The 21,695-nt window shown below is 43.9% G+C and overlaps 3 protein-coding genes across 5 annotated transcripts; 1 reads left to right on the forward strand and 2 right to left on the reverse strand.

The window, feature by feature from the left end:
• The first annotated feature begins 1,781 nt into the window (after positions 1 to 1,781).
• On the forward strand, positions 1,782 to 5,470 carry LOC131976775 (uncharacterized). Its single transcript, XM_059339928.1, has 4 exons — positions 1,782 to 1,932; positions 4,403 to 4,700; positions 4,777 to 5,236; positions 5,294 to 5,470. The coding sequence occupies exons 1-4, from the start codon at positions 1,782 to 1,784 to the stop codon at positions 5,468 to 5,470; spliced, it is 1,086 nt and encodes a 361-aa protein (XP_059195911.1).
• Positions 5,471 to 9,737: 4,267 nt separating this feature from the next.
• On the reverse strand, positions 9,738 to 11,854 carry snx10b (sorting nexin 10b). Its single transcript, XM_059339664.1, has 6 exons — positions 11,787 to 11,854; positions 11,529 to 11,615; positions 11,343 to 11,443; positions 11,108 to 11,209; positions 10,257 to 10,463; positions 9,738 to 10,036 (listed from the first exon to the last, which is right to left on the reverse strand). The coding sequence occupies exons 1-6, from the start codon at positions 11,805 to 11,807 to the stop codon at positions 9,913 to 9,915; spliced, it is 642 nt and encodes a 213-aa protein (XP_059195647.1). The 5' UTR covers positions 11,808 to 11,854; the 3' UTR covers positions 9,738 to 9,912.
• Positions 11,855 to 12,575: 721 nt separating this feature from the next.
• Positions 12,576 to 16,594, reverse strand: cbx3b (chromobox homolog 3b). Of its 3 annotated transcripts, none has more exons than XM_059340186.1 (5): positions 16,362 to 16,594; positions 15,853 to 15,993; positions 15,620 to 15,770; positions 15,069 to 15,223; positions 12,576 to 13,885 (listed from the first exon to the last, which is right to left on the reverse strand). In XM_059340186.1, the coding sequence occupies exons 2-5, from the start codon at positions 15,990 to 15,992 to the stop codon at positions 13,765 to 13,767; spliced, it is 567 nt and encodes a 188-aa protein (XP_059196169.1). In that variant the 5' UTR covers position 15,993; positions 16,362 to 16,594; the 3' UTR covers positions 12,576 to 13,764. The 3 variants fall into 3 exon arrangements, with proteins under 3 accessions (XP_059196169.1, XP_059196167.1, XP_059196166.1); XM_059340184.1 differs by having other exon boundaries at positions 16,276 to 16,594; XM_059340183.1 differs by lacking the exon at positions 16,362 to 16,594 and having other exon boundaries at positions 15,853 to 16,100.
• Between the last annotated feature and the right edge of the window lie 5,101 nt (positions 16,595 to 21,695).

Below are 21,695 nucleotides of genomic sequence, written 5' to 3' on the forward strand. Positions count from 1 at the left end.
TGCTGAGTGATGAGCTCGTCCTCTGTCCTCTGGGTGACATTCAAAGCCCACATAAATCTGCTCTTTACGGTATAGTGCAGCGATAAAGCCTCTCTGCTAATTGGAGATGTAATGAATTACCATAATTAGTTATTGAATATACTACATGGATATAGAGAGGAAAAGCTTTGTTTTAGGGGAGGAAATGGATGTAGTGAAACAATGTGAAATAACATCACTGAGTGTGTTATTCCTTCGCTCAGACTGATTATATAAGAGTTTGCATGTTTCAGTACTGATGTTAAATTAAATACATCAACACAAATATTATTTACTGCTGTCATAGCTTGGTATTTCCCCCTAAGAGTCCTCTTTTAATGTTAGGCTATGGGTTAGGTTGCCAAAGGCAAGTAAGGCTAAATATTGCCTCTCATTTTTATGTGCCAATAAAGGATTTCCTTAATGGATGTCAACTACCCCCATCCCCCTCCGTTAGACTGGACAGCCATATCTGCAGAATATACAGGTTCTTTTATTGCAATTTAACATCAAGATATAATGTTTCATAGATAAATGCCACCGTGCCATTAATCTAGTGAGCACTAAATTACACTAATGATACCAGAATATCACTAATTAATACTTGCAACCATAAAGAAACACTTTTACCGGCCAAATATATATAGATTGAGCTGCTGAGTAATAATAAATAACATTAGATCTGCTGAGAAAGATGATGGAAATATAAAACAAATTTCCCTTCAGGACAGAATACATTCGCTGACGTTTTCCGCTGACAACTAAAAGCTCTTGATGTTCGTTCTCTCACAGCATGTGTTGCCTCTAATAGGCTTTGATGTCTTCTGGGTAAATAACTCTTAGGACAATATTGGTACATAATAATCTCAGTGATAGCTGCTCATCCTATGAGTATTATCACCCAGAAGGCTAAAGACTTGATCTATACCACTTTAGAGAGGTAATCTTGATCAAGCTGTCAGCTGTTCCTGCTGCTCTTTAACCGGGTCAGTCCGCCGTAGATCACAGAGAGCTTCATAGAGAGTTTCTGTCGGGAATAACACTGCTTTATTTATGTGCTCTCCTCTGGCATTTTGCAGGAAATGTATTACCTCTCCAACTGGCCCTCTGTCAGCATTCCATTAAAGCCTGGTCTAAATCTTAAAATCTGAAATAGACACTTTTTAAATGCAAGTCACTCTTAATTGAGGTCAGTTTCTGTTAACATAACTCATGGCAGCTGACAAATTAAGGTTTCCTCAGCTGGCTCGTGACATTGTGAGAAGAAGACGTGGCGTATTTAAAGTGAAAGCTAACGAACTTAATGACAGGCCGCTCTGAAAATTCATATTTCTAGAATTTGAGGCTTGGATTTTCAGTGATTTTTCAATATATAATGTGTAATATGAAAAGCAGGGTTAGTGGCAGGCCAGTAAATATGAGTCTAGGCAGGTCGTTTATTACAGCACCACCCATCTCTCTCACTGTCTGCTTCTCCTTTGTGGTCATTACTACCTGCAGAGCGTGGTGTCCAGGGAAAGCTTCAGGAGCTGCTCCACATTCTGAAAGTCCAGTTTCTGGCCTTGAACATTTCCCATCATCCCCCAGGAGGACGCCCGTTAAATGGCACCATGTCTCAGGTGGAGCTCCACACTGATGGAGCTCCACGCTGATGGAGCTTCACACTGATGGAGCTCCATGCTGATGGAGCTCCACGCTGATGGAGCTCCATCAGCATGGAGCTCTGTGCTGATGGAGCTCCACGCTGATGGAGCTCCACGCTGATGGAGCTGTTGCTGATGGAGCTGTTGCTGCTGCAGAGCTGCTTGTCATCTCCTCTGACTGTATCATGGTTTCTAGCGTCTCATGTCCTGCTGTCATGGCTGCTGGAGCTCTGTGCTGACATGTCACTGGGGATAAATCAGTCTGATCAAGGTGACAGGTGTTTGTCCACCTGCTATAAACATCTCCCACGCCCTGCTGCTGATCCACCTCCTGGCACATTATTTACTGTGTTTCCTGTGTGATATCAGGTCAGCTGTCTGCTGATTTACTCCACCAGTTAGTGAGGTGAGTAATGAGCTGATGGTCTGGGAGGAGAGTTTGTAATCAGGAGGTCAGAGATGCTCTAACTGTAATTACAGCCTCTCTCTCTCTCTCTCAGCTGACTGATCACTGCTTCTCTTCACAGAGTCTCATGGCTGAACCACATCCAGCAGCTCACTGTCAGCCCTTAATATAGCTGCCCCCCCGGCAGAGGAAGTGAAGGTGTGAGGGTTGAGTTTCAGGAGCTCTCTGAGTTAACCGAGTCACCGGAGAGCAGAACGCTGCCATCACTCTCACTTACTGTCAGCGTCGGTATGTCGGAGCAGGAAGCTAACCGGAGCTAATTCAGGACCAGGAGCTGCTAAGTAGCACAGTGACCATGTTGATGGGTGAAATAACACAACTACTACTGGGAACCACTGAGGAGTTTATCTGACAATAAACAGAAAGTTTTAGAATCTCACATTCTTAAATCTAAAAACACATTTTTTCTCTTACGTGTGGTGTTATTTGTCAGTTTTTAATGTTTTAGTGATTATTCATGATACTCCATAAGCCTTGTGAGCAGTTTCATGTAGGAAATACATTCCTTCTTTTTTTCAAATCTTTTTTATTCATTTTTTTGCTTTTAATACCAGATGGTGTATCAAATAGAATGTGACCAAAGCATCTATATAGAGGAAAATGAGAAATAAGACCTGAACCCAGCAGGGGCTTCACTCACCCGCCCGACTTCTCCAGTTGGTTGTGGCTACAACAGGATTAAATATATATACAATAGGATTAAATATAAATACAATAGGATTAAATATATATACATAGGAACTTTATTATTTCTGCCAAACTACACAGAGGGTTGAAGCACTCAGTAATCCACCTGCACATCATGACTAAAGATTTAAAGTCTCCATCACTGCTCTGGTTGTGGTTCAGTTCCATATAAGCATATAAATATCGTATACTATACTATATATATATACTATACATATACTTTCCCCGTTGGTTGTTTCCCCCTGCTGTTTCTTCTGTCGGTGCAGTTTTTTTTGGCAGATTTTGTTCCAGTTTTCACTTTACTCTAAATAATTTTGCAGTTTTAACTCCGGGACATTAAAGAGTCTCTTTTTCTGTTGGCCAGTGTAAAAAAAACTAATTTAATATTTTTATTGGCTCATGGTCTTGGTGGTGAGAAAATGTAAAGAAATTGGGTTACATGTGATTAACATTAGAAAATGATAATATAACCTATATGAAACCAATGATCCAAAGATCCAAACATGATTCTTCTGCGTTTCCAACCAGGGACGAGTTTAAACCAGCTGGATGTGCTGAAGAAGACCATGCGGAGCAACTAATACTAATAATCAACCAAACGCTAGTAGCAGCTTTGAGTTTAGATCTTTTGGTGATATATATTGTTTCCAAAGGTCAACAATGAACTTACATGCTAAAATGAGAAAAAAGAAAAGTTCAATACCACAAGTTTGCCCACGTTGATAACTTGTGTCTAGGACTTTATATATATAATATAAAAGTTATAATATATATTTAACCACGTCTGCAGAACTTTAGACGTGTGGTTTGGCAGGCGACATCATTGTAACGTGCATATTAATGACTTTGACATGGGCCCTATTAACATACCATGAATGATAATCATGTGAATTTAGGATACTCATTACATATGTATTACATGAAGAGCAGGTGGGGTAATTTGAGTAATTTGTGGCTTTATGCAGACAGCGAGATGATGGACGGCGTCTGCAGAAGACAAGCTGAGCCGGCCACTGGATCTACTGCAGAGGAAGGAGAATTTAGGCTCATCATAAAAGATTTCTCCTCGCCTCTTATTTCACTCCGACATTTTTATGTTTTTTTTATTTTCTACCTCATTGCAGCCGTGAGCTGCCTGCTGATTTACACACACTGGCAGCGAAGCAGAGAGGCCTCCAGAGACGCTGCCCTCTAGCCTCCACCCTCTCTAGCCTCCACCCCTCTACCCTCCACCCTCTCTACCCTCCACCCCTGTTCCTCCACCCGTCCTCCTCTCTGCCACCTCCTCTACAGCTCCACCTCCACCTGCCTCTCATCTAACCACCTCTACAACGAAGCAGAGAGGCCTCCAGAGACGCTGCCCTCTAGCCTCCACCCTCTCTAGCCTCCACCCCTCTACCCTCCACCCTCTCTACCCTCCACCCCTGTTCCTCCACCCGTCCTCCTCTCTGCCACCTCCTCTACAGCTCCACCTCCACCTGCCTCTCATCTAACCACCTCTACAACGAAGCAGAGAGGCCTCCAGAGACGCTGCCCTCTAGCCTCCACCCTCTCTAGCCTCCACCCCTCTACCCTCCACCCTCTCTAGCCTCCACCCCTCTACCCTCCACCCCCGGTTCCTCCACCCGTCCTCCTCTCTGCCACCTCCTCCACAGCTCCACCTCCACCTGCCTCTCATCTAACCTCCTCTACAACGAAGCAGAGAGGCCTCCAGAGACGCTGCCCTCTAGCCTCCACCCTCTCCACCCTCCACCCCTCTACCCTCCACCCTCTCTACCCTCCACCCCTCTACCCTCCACCCCGGTTCCTCCACCCGTCCTCCTCTCTGCCACCTCCTCTACAGCTCCACCTCCACCTGACTCTCATCTAACCTCCTCTACAACGAAGCAGAGAGGCCTCCAGAGACGCTGCCCTCTAGCCTCCACCCTCTCTACCCTCCACCCTCTCTACCCTCCACCCCAGTTCCTCCACCCGTCCTCCTCTCTGCCACCTCCTCCACAGCTCCACCTCCACCTGCTCCTCATCTAACCTCCTCTACAGCGAAGCAGAGAGGCCTCCAGAGACGCTGCCCTCTAGCCTCCACCCTCTACCCTCCACCCCTCTACCCTCCACCCTCTCTACCCTCCACCCCGGTTCCTCCACCCGTCCTCCTCTCTGCCACCTCCTCCACAGCTCCACCTCCACCTGCTCCTCATCTAACCTCCTCTACAACGAAGCAGAGAGGCCTCCAGAGACGCTGCCCTCTAGCCTCCACCCTCTACCCTCCACCCTCTACCCTCCACCCTCTCTACCCTCCACCCCCGGTTCCTCCACCCCCGGTTCCTCCACCCGTCCTCCTCTCTGCCACCTCCTCTACAGCTCCACCTCCACCTGCCTCTCATCTAACCTCCTCTACAACGAAGCAGAGAGGCCTCCAGAGACGGTGCCCTCTAGCCTCCACCCCTCTACCCTCCACCCCTCTACCCTCCACCCTCTCTAGCCTCCACCCCTCTACCCTCCACCCCTCTACCCTCCACCCCTCTACCCTCCACCCCTGTTCCTCCACCCGTCCTCCTCTCTGCCACCTCCTCCACAGCCGCTGGAGGCTCAGAGCTCCGCCTCCACCTGCTCCTCATCTAACCACCTCCACCTCCACCTCCACCTGCCTCTCATCTAACCACCTCCACAGTCTCAGGAGGCTCAGAGCTCCACCTCCTCCTCCACCTGCCTCTCATCTCTAACAGGACGTACGTCTGCTGTTATTCACACCTGATGTGGTGACACAGAGGCTGTTAGCACATTCATAAGAACAAAAGGCATCATAGACACTAAAGGTTCCTGACAATCCTCACGTTTTATTTCAGTTCTTCCTGTTTGAGCTCCTTTATGACCTTTAGGATCCTGTTGGCACAATAAACACACTAACAGGCCGATTGTTAGACAGCGGGCCCCACATACACACACACCTCCGCCATTTTCCTTTTAAAAAATAAATCTCTTTGTAGTTGTTATGCATCTTTTGATTTGTCTATTTTGGGTTTCTTTGCAGTCATTTTGTGTCTTTTTAGTTGTTTAATTGTTTGTGTCTTCCATCACGTCTTTTTTTGGTCATTTTATTTGCTTTTGCAGTCATTCTGTTCCTCTCTTGTCATTTTGTGTCTCTGGCGTTATTTTTGGTCGTTTCAGTTGTTTTGTTTTTCTTTGTGTTCATTGTGTGTCTTTCTTGTGTCCCTTTGCCACTATCTTGTTTCTTTACTGGTCTTTTTCTTGTCATTTTGTGTCATTTTTGTGCATTTTGTGTCTCTTTTTTGTGTGTTTTGTTTTGTACTTCTTTGTAGTCATTTGTGTCTCTTTGTGGTAATTTTGCATTTCTTCATGTAACATTTAGTAAGTGAAGGCCTTGGAGCCCCTGATGTGTTAGACCCATTCAGTATCCATCCATATGAATGTGTTTTAGTTTAGTAGTTTGGATTAAATACTATTTTGAAATGCCTTTGCAGGCATGTTATCTTAACTCAAGGCCCGTCCTTCTCCATCTGTTGGTACGCTTCAGAGGAAACATGTCTGATGTTACACACCATATTATTTCAGGAAATTATGAAGCAGTGATCTCAATTTCCCTGTTCTCCCTCAGGCCCACGTGTTCCAGGAGAGGAGCTGGTTTCACGCTGCTCGCTCTGGTTCCAGGAGATGAGGAGCTGTTGCTCTCCGTGCTACAGCGATCACGCCGCTCCTGGTAATTGCTACATCCGTGCAGCAAGAGGCGACAGCATGTGGAGGAGAAATATCAGGTATAAACTGTGCAGGAGCGAGGAAAGGTAGCGGGGCTGTTTGATGAATGATGGATAGCTCTAAAGTCAGCTCATTTCCATCTGGGACAGTTGAGTGACGAAGAAAAATGTTCCAGCCTTGACAGAAGTCTTTTCCCACTGAATGAGGCAGGTGTTAGAACAGGGTTAGCTCTGAGACACACAGCTACAAGGACAGATGGAACGTCTGAAAATCTTTTTTTTTTGGTTGTCAGGTTGTAGAATTTTTGTGGCCCTCAGTAAATCAGCGCTCAGTATTGGCATGAAATGTGGGAGACCTTGAGAAATGTTCAGAGCAGAGGCGTGTTATTAACAGTTCAATTAACCTCAGACTCCAGATCATTCCTTCTTCTCCTCCTGCCCTGGATGTGATTGTCTCCCCGTCAGGATCTGCAGCCTGTGATGCTGTTATCATATGAATGATGCTGTTATCATATGAATGATGCTGTTATCATATGAATGATGCTGTTATCATACGAATGATGCTGTTATCATATGAATGATGCTGTGGCATCCTTCCTTTAGCTTCATCTCCTATCTACTGGCAGTGCAGCTGGACTTCTCTGATATTGACTCATCCTGGTTCCACTGGGTTGCAGGCAAAGAGATTTAATATCTCAAGTGGTGCTGAACTCCTATTGCTACTAATGGATTCTGTATAATGTGGCACTTAAAATGCATGAGCAGCCTCTGATTTATCTGTAATTTGCCTCCACTGGAGCATATCTCCCTCAATACTTCCATTTGTTTTTGGCTCTGTGCAGTCTGCTCAGTAAACGAAGCCTGATTGGGATTTCATATTGTTGCATTGGAGTTTGACAACTTGGTTCTTTCCAGCACATAAAATGGATTTTGGCTTTTTGTGATTCTGTTTTAATTACACAACAGAGGGAATAGTAAGTCAAGCATGAGCTCACAGACACGAGGAGGGTTTATTTGAGCTGTCGCTGCAGAAAGACATGCTGACTGGGTCAGAGGCAGATGGGCCCCTCCCTCAGGGGCCGTTCCCTTTATCTTATCTTCTACTGCTTTATGTATCAAACAATAAGCATACTAATTAGATTAAACTCAGCTAAAGCATTTGTGGAAATAATTAAAATGTGATTCTATCTGATACTTTTCTCAATAACTGTGGTTGACCCCTGATTTTCTGGCTCCCCATGTTTCCATCTGACCTCTTCGGGGTCACGCCACACGGAGCAGCGAGCTGTTAGCCAATCGATCTGATGGGTTTAAATGTGTCAGTGTTGCCATGGCAGCAGAGCAGCACTGACAGGCTAGGCTAGCGGCTCAAGGTTAACCGCCAGCGGACCAGAGTCACAGACCATTAAAGAGGCGTCAATACTCTGGAACAGGTCCGACAAAAACCAGCGATGTGAACGTTTCAATCCAGCAGACTGGAGGCAACAAACAAAGCTTCACTGTTACTGTTAGCACATGATAACAGGATAACACATTAGACATCTTTAGAGCTGCCCAAACCCAAGAAAATCACTTTCTGAAAGTAATCATGTCCTGCATTTTTAGCATGCTCTTCCATTAGCGGCTGCTGGGTTGCATAATATAATAATAATAATAATAGGATTTTTTATAAACACTGAGGTCATGAATCTTCCAAACATACAGTTCATAGACCCCAGATATGAGTCTGGACCTGAACTTCTTTTGATAACGACTACTGGATGTTCAGCAGAAGGTTGTTTCATTGTATGGCTCCTGGATAAAAACTTTCTGTAAAAAGTATTTCCTATTGTCTACCTGATGCTTCTAAGCCTTCTCCACACCACCAGCAATACAAATCTAGAGGAGAAATAAAATCCTTTATTTATTTGGTGGCTTAAAATAGCAAAAATGTAAAGATTTTTAATGTAAAAACTCTGGATTTGCCACATAAAATACCCATAAACTCTGTCATTGTGGAATGATCTCTTCCATGTGAAACATTTGAGTTGCTTCTTTGCTGAAACAACACGTTAAAATAATCATCTGAGAATGTGCCACAGAGACGAGTAAAATTTGCACCAGAACCCCAAAAATGAACCCATGAAAAAATATCGGTGATAGAAATAGTTTTATTAGACTGGGTATGGTTCTACAGACGCACACACCTTCTTCAACACTTCAGGTGCATGAATCTCTGTTGAACATCTGCAGCATCTTCGTATCTGAAGCTGCAGGGTAAAGCAGCTCTGCCCCGTTAAGCACAGACAAAGAAGACACATGCGTATTCTGCATTAGCACATGTGGATGCACATGAACACATTTACACCCACACATCTTCACAGGAGACATCCCACCCCCACAGTCTGAGTTACAGGGCTTTATACCGTCCAAACAGCTCAGAGCAGGTCACACACCTTCTGTCTGCTCTGAATTCATAATGAATATCACAACTGCTGCAGAGAGACAAAGCTAAGCTAATTAGCTGAGCAGATATGTCAGCCTGCTGCCACTCTGTTTAGTGGTCATTACCTCTGCATAAGCACACACACACACACACACACACTCACACACACACACACACACACACTCACACACACACACACACACACTCACACACACACACACACACACACACACACACACACACTCACACTCACACTCACAGGGATATGTGACACAGAGAACAGGCTCATACAAACACCAAGCGACAGAGACACAGTAAAGGTTCTTCTTCTTGTCAGAGCAGCTGGCAGGTTGTTCAGCAGGGGGTGGTGCAGTGTGTCTAGCTGGTGCCCCCCCCCCCCCCGACAGGAGCGAGTCCACTGGGATCGTGGACCTCCTTCCTCCTCCACACCTGACAGGAAGCTCTGCAGAGAGCCTATTACGCGTCAGGATGCTCTCCAGCCTTCATTAGGAGGAGGAGTTCAGCCACAGAGACACATCAGGCTGTCACTGCCTGAGATATTGCTTTATTATCTGCATGTGTGGCAGAAATACACCTTGTGAACGACCATAACTGGTGATGCTCCTGTTAGGTTTGTGTGTGAAGTAAATATGGACAGTTTCAACATATGTTTATGGGAGAAGTTAACAAACAGATTGATGCAACAACACTGCCATCTTCAGGCACATTGTTGCTACAACAGCTGAGCACACAACATACTGAAGATACTGAACAACACTGTGTGGATTTACAATAGATACATTCTTTATTACTTGTTACTGTACATGTTTCAGTCTGAGATGCCACAATGAGAACATAATAAGCTTTACAATTAGAAGCAACCACATAGACAAAAGTGCAGTATGACGGGTAACAGGCAGATTTCTTCCTCAGGGTCCCAACAATGAGACGATGATGATGTTTTCATGTGGAACCACATGAGCAGCTGAGGGTCTCCTCCTCACTGCTCCCCATCAGACCAAGTGAAGGCGCACTCTGCACTTTGTTTATTGCCAAATCTTTAATCCGAAGTCCTGGACACTCTGAGCTGCAAGAACAGAGAATGGTAAGTGAATAAAACGTTATAATTTGGGGAATAAATCAGAAGGAGTTCTCATTTTATCTGTCCTGGAAAATACATCAGTGAGGGTGCACTTAAAAGAATATTAGGCCTTACTGCTGACAAAGCAAACACAAAAGGAACTCTATCCTTAGAGGTAATGGGCTTTCACAGTGGAAAAAGGCTCAGAAATGTAGCATTGCAGTACCAGTCTGAGTCAGAGTCACAGGACATGAGCTCCTTCTGCAGCTCCTCCTCAGAGTGGAATCTCCTGAGGCCACAGCTCTGGACGGCCTGGGCCACGGAGTAGTGGGTCCTCCCAGCAGCACAGGCCTCCATCCTGGCCACGCTGAGCTCAGACTGCAGGAAGAGATGCAGGCAGCTGTCGGACAGCAGCAGAGGGTTCTGGAGGGTCCTGGAGGATAACAGCAGGGAACCAATCACATTATTGTGGAAATGGAGAACCTGTTCCAGTTGAGAGGTACTAATGGTCCGCTCCTTGAATTGCTTATCAATTCCTTTCAGCAATGCCAGTTGCTGGTTTTGCTGACTTGCGCATTGCAGAACCAAAACAGGAAACTGCTGGAAAATTGCAATGTCTGTAAAATTATCATTTCAAGTAAGAATGAAACCGGCTAAATGCAAAAACATCTTTCTACAGGCTTAAATTCCAGGAATGCCATGTGTTTTATGTGTTTTAACACTGCTTTCTCGCTTCTTATTACACTAAGAAAACTGATATGTAAACAAATTAGAATATTTTCTCATATCACTGTGGCCAGACTAACAGTTATGTTGTCCTTTTTTCCATACAGAAAATTAATAGGTCAATCAATACGAGAATCAATGAAAAGTCTGATAAGAATGGATATAATACTAATATAAGTAATAACATCATCCATATTTCCATCCCTAACAGTATAATGTGTGTGTGATATGAGAACAGTCAGTCAGTCACATGGCTCTGTGTTCCTGGAAACTGTGATTCACCGGATTTGTTATGTTTGTGTTGCAGATGTCAAAGTTCATCTGATTATTGATCAGTGAGATCATTCTTACTGTTCCAGGAACTGCTGCAGGCCTTTCATCCGCTCAGTGATCTGCTGGGCGTTGTTCAGGCTGAAGAACAGGTTCTTAGGGGGCAGCTGTGGAGGCCGGACCCTGCAAGAGAAACAAAAACACCCTAAAAAATAACAGGAACCACAGCGCAGATTACTTTTAACATGAAAACTTAAAGCGTTTGTTCAGTTTTTTTTCAAATTGTTAGCTCAAAAATACAGTAAACTTGACTTACATTAGCATTGCATTAGCCTGCAGCTTCTGTCGGAGCCACACAAACTCACTGAACCTTCTTCTCACGCTGGAGATCTTCTTGGTGAAGCACACGCTGTCGGTCTGAAACAAGTGAAGCACATGTCAACAGTAAGCTCCATTATTTAACTGCAAAGGTCAAAACAACTTATTTTATCTTTCTACTTACATGCAGACAGATCTCATAGTCTATGTAGGCATGCCAGAAGTCGTTCTTTCGTATCCGCGGGTCCCGCACCCAGACACTGACCACCTGCTGCATGGAGAAGGCAGAAGACACACTGACTGGTGGTGGTGAAAAAGGGGAAGTCTTTTATTGGCAGATAGAGGAAGTGCATGACCAAGCCGACAAGAATCACAATAGGAAAATCCCACCAAATATCCTCTATTGCTCAGGACAAAACCAAGCTGTTGGTTCTCAACTCACAGTGTCAGTTTCCTTCCTCATAATCCAAACAGTGTTTGACTCTCAGTTAGATAATGATGCAGTTAGCATTGTGCCAGTGGCTTTTATTTCCCTTATTATTGTCCTGGAGCAAAGGTTTTCAAAATAAAGTCACAAGACCAAGATAAGCTCCTCCTGTCAGATCAGCAGAAGTTTCCGTGCCAACATGATAAAACTGCTGCTGCTGGTCACGTGCACGGCTCATTGACTGTCGTTTAAAAAACACATCCAGCTTCTGTTTTATCAACTTATCATCAGTTCTTGTGGGCACTGGATGTTTAGGGGGAGACAGCAGGTCAATAAATGGCACATAGAAGTGGTGACATCACCTAAAGCACTATCTCAGCACTGTGTCAAGTTGTTCTGATCTTATCTCTCATTAAAAAAACCACTAAATAATTAAACCAATTAAGGAGTATAAGGACTGAGCACATTAATGAATGGCTTTCTGAAGTCCATTTACATTTTTTATATTCAAGTATGGATAAGAATATTACATCAATAAACAATAAAGATCTGGGGAACACCGTAGAAAGATCCATGCTGTGATTTAGTTTAAGACTCTTGTGTCAACCATCATCTACCTGAAGCTTTATATCTCCTGAGTTCTCCAGGTTCACTAGTTCCTCTAAAGCCTTAAACTGAGCCCCGAGGCAAAGGGGACATTTGATTTAAACTGATCATGTTTAACCTTTGTTACATTTAATTATTTGCATTTGTTGTTAAATTCATCATTTAACATGTGACAAAGGAAAACACTGAGAGGGAAACTTGACAAAAAAGGTTTCTTTTATTCACAGACTTCACAGATCCATGGTCAACAGTAATCAGTAGCAGGTTGTTAGGAGGTTTAAGGTTCAGTGTCCCATCAGTCACGGGAGATATGTCGAGTCAGGACTTCACGTCCCTGTAATACTGGAGGACAGCAAGTAAAAGGACAGTCTCATATCTAAAGTGCTACATTAACAATCGTATCAACCATCACAGGTTCAGTTATTGTGTTAATCTCAACAGATTTTAGAAATATTATTATCCTCTGATTCAAACTGACATTTCTTTGTGCAAGCACCGAATATTCAACAATACTCTGGTTACATTACAAAGAAGAAGAGAACATTTGGTACTTAGCAGCTGATTGGAAAAGGGGGAAATTTCTGGTGGGCAACATTTTTAAATATTTGACATCAAACAAACATATCAAAGGATAATACAGCAACAGAGACACAGAAAAGGCTATAAACACCTCACAGGATACACGTTCAAACAACAAACAGCTCTACAATCTGCAGCTCTACAGTCTGCAGCTCTACAATCTGCAGCTCTACAGTCTGCAGCTCTACAATCTGCAGCTCTACAGTCTGCAGCTCTACAGTCTGCAGCTCTACAATCTGCAGCTCTACAGTCTGCAGCTCTACAATCTGCAGCTCTACAATCTGCAGCTCTACAATCTGCAGCTCTACAGTCTGCAGCTCTACAGTCTGCAGCTCTACAGTCTGCAGCTCTACAATCTGCAGCTCTACAGTCTGCAGCTCTAACTAAAGATCTGCTGAGCGGAGGTACGTTAGTTAGCTCACTCTGCTTCATAACGCTACTGTTAAAGATAGACACACACTGAAGAACCAAACATGGAGCTAAACAGGACGAGAAACACTAAATATCATAGAACAGTCAAAACAAAACATTTCCACAGTGATTCTGTCTGTTTCACAGACCAAAGCTGCTACAGGTTAGTCTGACCTTAAAATGCTCTACGCAAAGATTAGTTTTACTCTCCATCGAAGTCCCCACAAAGGCACAGAGACCCCGTAGAGCACCACGGGGCAGAGGGCTATAAACCGTCCCCGCTGAGATCTCTGAGACTCTACCTGTAATTTCACACAGTGTGCTTTTAATGTGAGCTGGAGGAGGACTGATGGAGGTGAAACTAAGCTTCAGCTGTTTATCTGTACACAACCACGCTTCACTGCTCCTCGTCCCCGCAGTGCCAGCTCAGCTTCTGCTCGTAGAAGTCGATGACCACCTGGGGACACCTGGCGCTGGCCTCACGGGCCGGCAGCAGCGCCACGTCCTCAGAGTTCTTCCTGCGGGGACACACAGAGAAAAACAAAGAGAAACAGAGAAAAACAAAGAAACACAGAGAAACACAGAGAAACAAACACAGAGAAACACAGAAAAACACAGAGAAACACAGAGCGTTAGAGCGGTTAGAGCCTCCTGTTTATTTACTATTATTATTAATAGTAATTATTATTATTATACTGTTTACTTATTATCATGTTGGAGCAGCAGGACTCTCCTGCCTGTTTGGAAAAAGATGAAGGAGGAAAGACTACGGGGACTGAATCACATCTTTTTTATTATTAGCTGCAACCAGTAGCCCAATAATCCAATAATATATTAATTATATATATATATATATATATATAATATAATATAATATACTGGCTCCACCGATCAGAGGACAGAAACACACTTTAACCACCTTTAAGGCTCACACAGTAATATTTACCTTTAAGCACTTTTAAGGTACCTGAACCAAACAGTATTGCATATCCTGTATCATCACATCTAAAGTGTTACAAAATAACTTTTACAGAATTATTTCATTCCCCCAGAAATCAATGTGAATTGACACTTTGTTTATTTGACCAGCTGTTGATAATGACTATGATTGTATGTTTTGATCATAATTTTTATTGCTTGCTTATTACAGGAATAAGGGATCAACACACGAAAACAACTTTACTATCTGTTCAAACAACAGAAAGGATCAAATGAACAAAATTAATAAATAATCAATTGTTTTTTTATAAAAAAATTGCAAATTTACACCAAAAAAACACATGTTCACTACAACTAAGTGGGTTGTTAAATGTTCTCATTCAGGGTGTGTTGGATTGTTTCATTTCTAGTTCTGAAAGATTTTTGGTAATTTTAAAGATTTTTGGTAAATTTAATGTAGATGAACCACCAGAAGTATTTTTATTAACAGGAAGTCCGACAAATAAACAGCCTGCAAGCGGCGGTACAGGTGGGGAGGCTACTTTATGATCACTTTGTTTTCCATCATCAGTTACTAATCTGAGGAATGTTTGGTCATCTGGTCTCTTTAGTGAATGATTTACTGTATAACTACTATAATAAACGGTTTCATTACCGGCTCTAGATGCTCCGTCATCCTTTCTGTGAACATGTGACTTTAACCATTTCTGAAACATTGACCAGCGCTGGTTCTGACTGGAGGAAAGAGGAAGCAGTAGTTACCATTTGACGAGGAACATGAGCTCTCCCTGCCGGTCCGTGGAGCCGATGATGCATTCAGGCTCCAGGTAGGAGCTGAGGTCAGTGGGGGAGTCCGGCTGCTGGTCCGGCTGGTTGCTGCTCTGCACAGCGTGAACCTGCTGCTGCTGCAGGCAGGACTGAGGACAAAGCAACATCTGTATTAAAGGCTGTGAGGCCCGCATGGGCCTACTTCTGCTTTTTTTTTTTACTGTACAGGCCAACTGCAAAAAAATGGAAATTTTATTGCTTTCACTTTCAGGGGCATTGCAAAAGCAGCCACCTTCACACGCCATTTAGTTTCATATTCAGCCTCAAAACTCTCCAACAAGTATGAAGAAAATCTGCCAACAGTCACATGTTCAGTTCAGTTTCTTTAGCTTTGCTTCAGCTTCCTGAACTCGACTGTAATGCATAAATAACATGCTAACAATATGTTATTTCCTCCCTTTACAGATTTAGCTGCAGACGTTTTATAAATAACATGGAAACAATATAAACTCAGACACTCCCCACTGCATTCCTCACATACTCACAATTTCCGTCTCTTGCTCTGTCATTTCTTCTTTAGGTATGAACTCTTGTTCCGTGTGCTCTTCCTCATCTAGAAAATGGGTGTTTCTCAGGAACTCCTCGATGAGTTCAGGGCAGTCCAGATTGTCCTCAGGCTCCCACGTATTCTCTGCACTGTAAAATAAAAAGAGGCTGCACTTTAATATCATGCACAAACAGAAAGAAATGACCCGATGCAGCAGAGCAGATCACTCACTCAGTGAAGCCTTTCCACTTCAGGAAGTACTCAACTCTACCATCAAAGATTCTGCGGCGGATTATTTTTTCTACCACAAACTCCTGGACAACTGTAGTCTCCTCAGTCTTCCTCTGTTTGGCAGTCTGCTTCTTTCTCATCCTGCACATTCATTTAGAAAGCAGCTTGTTACTGGCACAAACAAAAGAAACAAAGTGTGCATGTTTAGTTGAGATTTCACATCGATAAATCATCTTGTTGTTGCAGAATCAGGTCGCAGTGGAGAGTCAGCGGTGCCTTCACACAATGATCTCTCTCTTATTCTAGCGCTCCACCTGCTGTTTCTCTCTGGAGCACCACAACAACAACAACAACAACAACAACAACAACAACAACAACACACTTCTCCTCGAGTCTAAACGCAACATGTTAGTGTCTACACACGGACAGCTCGGAGGATTCGAGTCAGAAATCAGCCTGGAACACGCGTGGAGACGTGCCTGGTGATGCACGGAACACTATGCACGTACGCTGGGTGTTAGTGAGGAGGGCGGACAGCCAGCTGGGGCGGCTCGGCTCGGCTCGGCTCGGCGTGGAGCGGCTCTACATGCACTCGGAGCCGGAGAAGCTGCTTCCAGCAGAATGTCGCTCGGCGTGTTTACATGAGCGGAACAACTTTTCATGAATGAGTTAAAATTAAAGATGGCCGTGGATGCTCGGAGGAAGTGGTTGCCAAGGGAAAAGGTCATGCCAGGAAAACCGGGAGGAGACGACGGGGACGCGCACGCTGCCAACCAATCAGAGAGCAGTCCGTCCCCCGTCCAGCGGTCCGGAACAGTCCGCCACCCAGGGGCGTCCGCGGGGTACGACACGGGACTGGAGGCTCCTGGTTATATATACAGGGTTATTGAGCCTTATTTAAATTATTTTATCTTTTTGATCATTGTCAGGGGAACAAAATAGGAATATATTTGGAGGCTACATGCAAGAAAACAAAATCTCATATACGTTCAAATACAAGCAACCAAAAACAGAAAAACAAGACAAAATAAAAGAACTAACAACAACAACAAACAACTAAAGATACTCAAAATCTGCACTATTATATTATATTATATTATATTATATTATATTGCGTTATAATATATCATGTTATGTTATTTTGTTTTATTTTATATTATATTATCATACTATATATATATGTGTTACCATTGCTACCTTATACTCAAAGTCCACTGCATTTCTAAATCAAAACATAATTATTCTATTTTTTTATCCATCCCATTTATTTTACCACTATATTTTATATTTAGTTATTTTGATGGATTTAATTACAATAATACTATGTAAAATTAGCGTAATTTAAATTAAAGAGTAAATTAATTTTTGACAACAAAATGAATTTAAATGCATCAATAAGAATATTTCATATTTTGTTGAAAATGTTTGATTGTAATACTTTTAATAATTTCATTATCTCATTATTTCATACTTGTGAGCGCACATTTAGCTGTACTGGGGTATTGAGGCTAAATGGAGAACATTTCCACGGAGGGATCTGAGCTCCTCGACCTCCTAAACTGTTCTGAGGAGACCACAGAAACTCGCCCTCTGGAGGATTTGATTGACAGCTCCCTGTTAGCCAATGGGGAAGCCCCAAGCTGCTGATTGGCCCAGTAAGCACCACTAACAAGCCTTCCTACTTGACCAGGTTCACCTTTTCCCCACCAGTTACTCCACACAGTTCACCAGCAGGCCGCTGGGGGGCGCTGCCGGCCTGCTGCAGCTGACTGATGAGAATAATGAGAATGGATTTATGCTGGAAGCTCAGCAGAACAAAAGGCTTCAGCAGGAGTCGGACTCACACTGCCGCTGCCTCTGATGCACTTGTTTCTGATACTATTTCATCCTCAAGGCAGGATTATGTAACATTTGTTCATGAAATGTACTTATGCATTCACCACAATATCAGAATGTAACACAGATACAGGCATGCCTCCAGTAAAAGCAGCGACAGGAGGAAACAGTGCCGAGGCCCTGGGGAAGTGATTAAAAGTGGTTCCATAGAAAAGGCTGGCAGAAGCCTGCATGGAAGATGAATGTGGTGAGTATCGTCTCCAGAAAAGGAGCTTATTGATCCGGTCTCAGAGGGGACGGGGACAGGTCTCCTGCAGGTTGCAGATCAATGTTTGGTCCCATTCAGCTCCCAGTGCTGAACACAGAGCATACTGGTGATATGATCATCAGGAGTTCAGCTTCTCTACTGATCAAGCCGAGCTGCTGTTTTCTTTTGTGATTAATTATTAACACTGTGTTGCAAATGTTTTCAGCAATTAAACACAATTTAATTTTTGCTTTGCTTCAATTTGGCACTTCTTTCTACACCAACTTATAACTTTCTCTCCTTGTCTTCTGAACTCTAACAAGCCTCCACAGCAAAACTGTTTATTTTGTTCAGCTGCACAGCAAAATGACCATTTCTACTCATTTCTACTTTTCATTCCTATTTTATAGAGACTTTACAAATTGGCCTCATTAATTGTTAATAAATTATTAACTTTTAATTGATAAACGAATATATCACCTGCAAAATGACCATTTGTATATCAATTCTATCGAATACTCAGGGGAAAAAACAACTTACTGATTTATTTCAGAATGAACCCCATGAACAGATTCATGCTCCTGTTTACTTCAGTTCATCAAGGATTTACTCTGTTTTGGGATTCTCACCATGGAGGCATGCAAGAACAACAAAGTTTTCTTCAGCAATGAAAGATAAACGCGAGTTATCTTGAAGAGTTATTGATATGGTCAAGTATTCCTTGGAGAAGCTGTCTATTAGGTCTGTAGTTTTAAGTGTAAATAACCTAATAAATGGATAGTGGTCCAGATCTTCTTCGGGGAAAAAGTTTAATGTCTATGACAGCCAAAAAGATTTTTGAATGACATGAAAACCCAAACTCTAAACTCTAAACTCTTAATAAGCGTGTTATCATATATTTTAGTTTTCCCAACAGAACCAGTTACATCTCTATCTACAGTAGGTTACAGCATCCTGTCCCACTGAGTAGACCCAGAACTCAGGACATGTGTTGGTTATCTGCTGTATGACCTGCTGCTGCCCTCTGACCCCTTCTTGTCGGCTCTTTTGGGGTTTTAGTACTAGTTGCCATAGTAACCCAGCAGCTAATAGGGTTGAGCTGTCGCTGCAGGCGCGGGAATGGCAGTAATGCATGCAGCGAGTCCTGTCTGGATTTACTACTCTGCTACAGGACGGATCCCTTTGGGCGATCTTAACCAAACTCTGGAAAGTCAGTTAGTTATTTCAGCTGCGTAGCAAAACTTGTTCAGAAACACAAGACAATCATTTTTACATTTGACAACTTTTTAAAGAGGATTTTTTTTCATTTTTCATCTTTATGGAATAGACAGTGAGGATACAGATGGAACATATGAAGAGAGAGTAATGAGCTGCAACCAACGTCAATGGCTGGAAATTAACCAGGAGCTACATTCCCAATTAACAGCATCTGTTTTATTATGGAACCATGGGAACATTTAAAGGACAACCTGGATTGTTGGACTTGGAGTTTAAGGGATGGGAAGAAAGATTTTAGATGTTTTTTAAAACATATTTCATGTCTTACATTTATTTGTAGCCTAAATGACTCAACAACAGGCAAAAGTGAAGAAATCTGAGACATATTTTTGTGCCTAAAACCAAACAGACTGAACTCAAGATTGACCGGGGCACTAAAAATGAAATACAGATGTTGATGAAATGACATGCTCAACTGTACGGGGTGGAAAGATATATCGCGTTGCGTCGTCATCCCTTAAATCTGCTCAGTTCTCTCCCAGACCTGCACATTCCTGGGGCCCACTGTGAACGGGCCCTCAGACGGGCCCTGAGAGCCACCCTGCAGCAGAATGAGTCCAGATGGCTGCGTCATGCTGAGAGGGCCCGCTGGAGAGAGAGGGCCCGCTGGAGAGAGAGGGCCCGGTGGAGAGAGAGGGCCCACTGGAGAGAGAGGGCCCGGTGGAGAGAGAGGGCCCGCTGGAGAGAGAGGGCCCGCTGGAGAGAGAGGGCCCGGTGGAGAGAGAGGGCCCGGTGGAGAGAGAGGGCCCGCTGGAGAGAGAGGGCCCGGTGGAGAGAGAGGGCCGCTGGAGAGAGAGGCCCCGGTGGAGAGAGAGGGCCCGGTGGAGAGAGAGGGCCCGGTGGAGAGAGAGGGCCCGCTGGAGAGAGAGGGCCCGGTGGAGAGAGAGGGCCCGGTGGAGAGAGAGGGCCCGGTGGAGAGAGAGGGCCCGGTGGAGAGAGAGGGCCCGCTGGAGAGAGAGGGCCCGGTGGAGAGAGAGGCCCCGCTGGAGACAGAGGGCCCGGTGGAGAGAGAGGGCCCGGTGGAGAGAGAGGGCCCGGTGGAGAGAGAGGGCCCGCTGGAGAGAGAGGGCCCGCTGGAGAGAGAGGGCCCGGTGGAGAGAGAGGCCCCGCTGGAGACAGAGGGCCCGGTGGAGAGAGAGAGCCCGGTGGAGAGAGAGGGCCCGGTGGAGAGAGAGGGCCCGGTGGAGAGAGAGGGCCCGGTGGAGAGAGAGGGCCCGCTGGAGAGAGAGGGCCCGCTGGAGAGAGAGGGCCCGGTGGAGTGGTGCTACAGGCTCCAGACCAGACTGGTTCCACTCTGAACCAGTCTGGTGTGGTGCTACAGGCTCCAGAGCAGACTGGTTCAGAGTGGAACCAGTCTGGTGTGGTGCTACACGCTCCAGACCAGACTGGTTCAGAGTGGAACCAGTCTGGTCTGGAGTGGAACCAGTCTGGTCTGGTGCTACAGGCTCCAGACCAGTTTATGTTCTCTGTAGCAACAGCAACACAAAGAAAAGTCACTTTTCCTGAGTAACAGTGACGCGGATGGCAGACCACCTGGGTTTGCTGGCGGAAACCTGTGTGGTGTTCAGAACACTTACTGCCCCCAGATACTTTCTCTTTGTTATTCTATACCTTGTTCATGCATGGAGGGCTCCAGGGGGTAGTTATGACTCAGCTCTGGGTCTATAGAGTTACTGGTGATGAATACAGGCGGAATGTATCTTCAGAGTATTCGTTTCACAGGTTTCCATGAGAAGATAGAAACTTCCACACAATGAATGTGGTCTATAGATCACTGAGGTAACCACTTTATGGTTTATGCTCTCTTTTTAACTTAAGTATGCACTACATTTCATAAGCTGAACATGTGTTTTGTATATGAATCTGCAGAGAAGCAACTGACCCTAAAGTAGAATATTGAGGTATTATAGGACGTCATTGTCTCCTTTCCTTTGGCAAAGGATGCTCCAGTGTGTCCTATCAGCTAGAACATTTGACCTGTAAGTTTAAATATTTACATTTTTCCAATGATTTCTGTTTTTATTTTCTTTGTTTTTTAAAATACTTTATTCATTTCATTTACCATTTTCATATGTGCAGTGCAACTGCTTCCAAAGATTTTAATTCATCAAACAAAACAAAAAACTGGAAACAATAAAACACACAAAGGAAAGAGAAAATTAAAAGAAATATTAATGTAAAAAAATAAGAAAGAAAGAAAGAAAGAAAGAAAGAAAGAGAAAAAATTATAAAAAGCAAGCAAACTAAAGAAAAACAGCTTGTATATTGATAGGATTTGTGCCGTTTTGTAAAGGTCAGAGGTCAGTGGTTGGCAGTAGGTGGATGTTTCCTCCAGGACAGTTTCTCCTGAATAAAATGTGATTTCTGCCCACGATGCTCCACCTCATCACCCTCAGGTCCACACTGTCTTCATGTATAATCTTTGTGTACAAATTCATCATTATATTCTGTCTAATATGGCCGTAGTGATTTGACATTGTGG

The sequence above is a fragment of the Centropristis striata genome, chromosome 8 (genome assembly GCF_030273125.1).
Source record: "Centropristis striata isolate RG_2023a ecotype Rhode Island chromosome 8, C.striata_1.0, whole genome shotgun sequence".
In the NCBI taxonomy this organism is placed as follows: Eukaryota; Metazoa; Chordata; class Actinopteri; order Perciformes; family Serranidae; genus Centropristis; species Centropristis striata.

What these genes read in the sequence shown, in the direction of transcription:
- LOC131976775 (XM_059339928.1), top strand. Translation starts at nt 1,782, where the DNA reads ATGGAGCTGTTGCTGATGGAGCTGTTGCTGCTGCAGAGCTGCTTGTCA. An exon ending in GATAAATCAGTCTGATCAAG is followed by an intron (nt 1,933 to 4,402) that starts GTGACAGGTGTT and finishes CACCCTCTCTAG; the next exon opens with CCTCCACCCCTCTACCCTCC. An exon ending in CAGAGAGGCCTCCAGAGACG is followed by an intron (nt 5,237 to 5,293) that starts GTGCCCTCTAGC and finishes CACCCTCTCTAG; the next exon opens with CCTCCACCCCTCTACCCTCC.
- snx10b (XM_059339664.1), bottom strand. Translation starts at nt 11,807, where the DNA reads ATGAGGAAGGAAACTGACACT. An exon ending in ACTATGAGATCTGTCTGCAT is followed by an intron (nt 11,444 to 11,528) that starts GTAAGTAGAAAG and finishes CACTTGTTTCAG; the next exon opens with ACCGACAGCGTGTGCTTCAC. An exon ending in CAGGCTAATGCAATGCTAAT is followed by an intron (nt 11,210 to 11,342) that starts GTAAGTCAAGTT and finishes TTTCTCTTGCAG; the next exon opens with GGTCCGGCCTCCACAGCTGC.
- cbx3b (XM_059340183.1), bottom strand. Translation starts at nt 16,001, where the DNA reads ATGTGCAGGATGAGAAAGAAGCAGACTGCCAAACAGAGGAAGACTGAG. An exon ending in AAGTGGAAAGGCTTCACTGA is followed by an intron (nt 15,771 to 15,852) that starts GTGAGTGATCTG and finishes TTTATTTTACAG; the next exon opens with TGCAGAGAATACGTGGGAGC. An exon ending in CAGAGCAAGAGACGGAAATT is followed by an intron (nt 15,224 to 15,619) that starts GTGAGTATGTGA and finishes CTTTGTCCTCAG; the next exon opens with TCCTGCCTGCAGCAGCAGCA.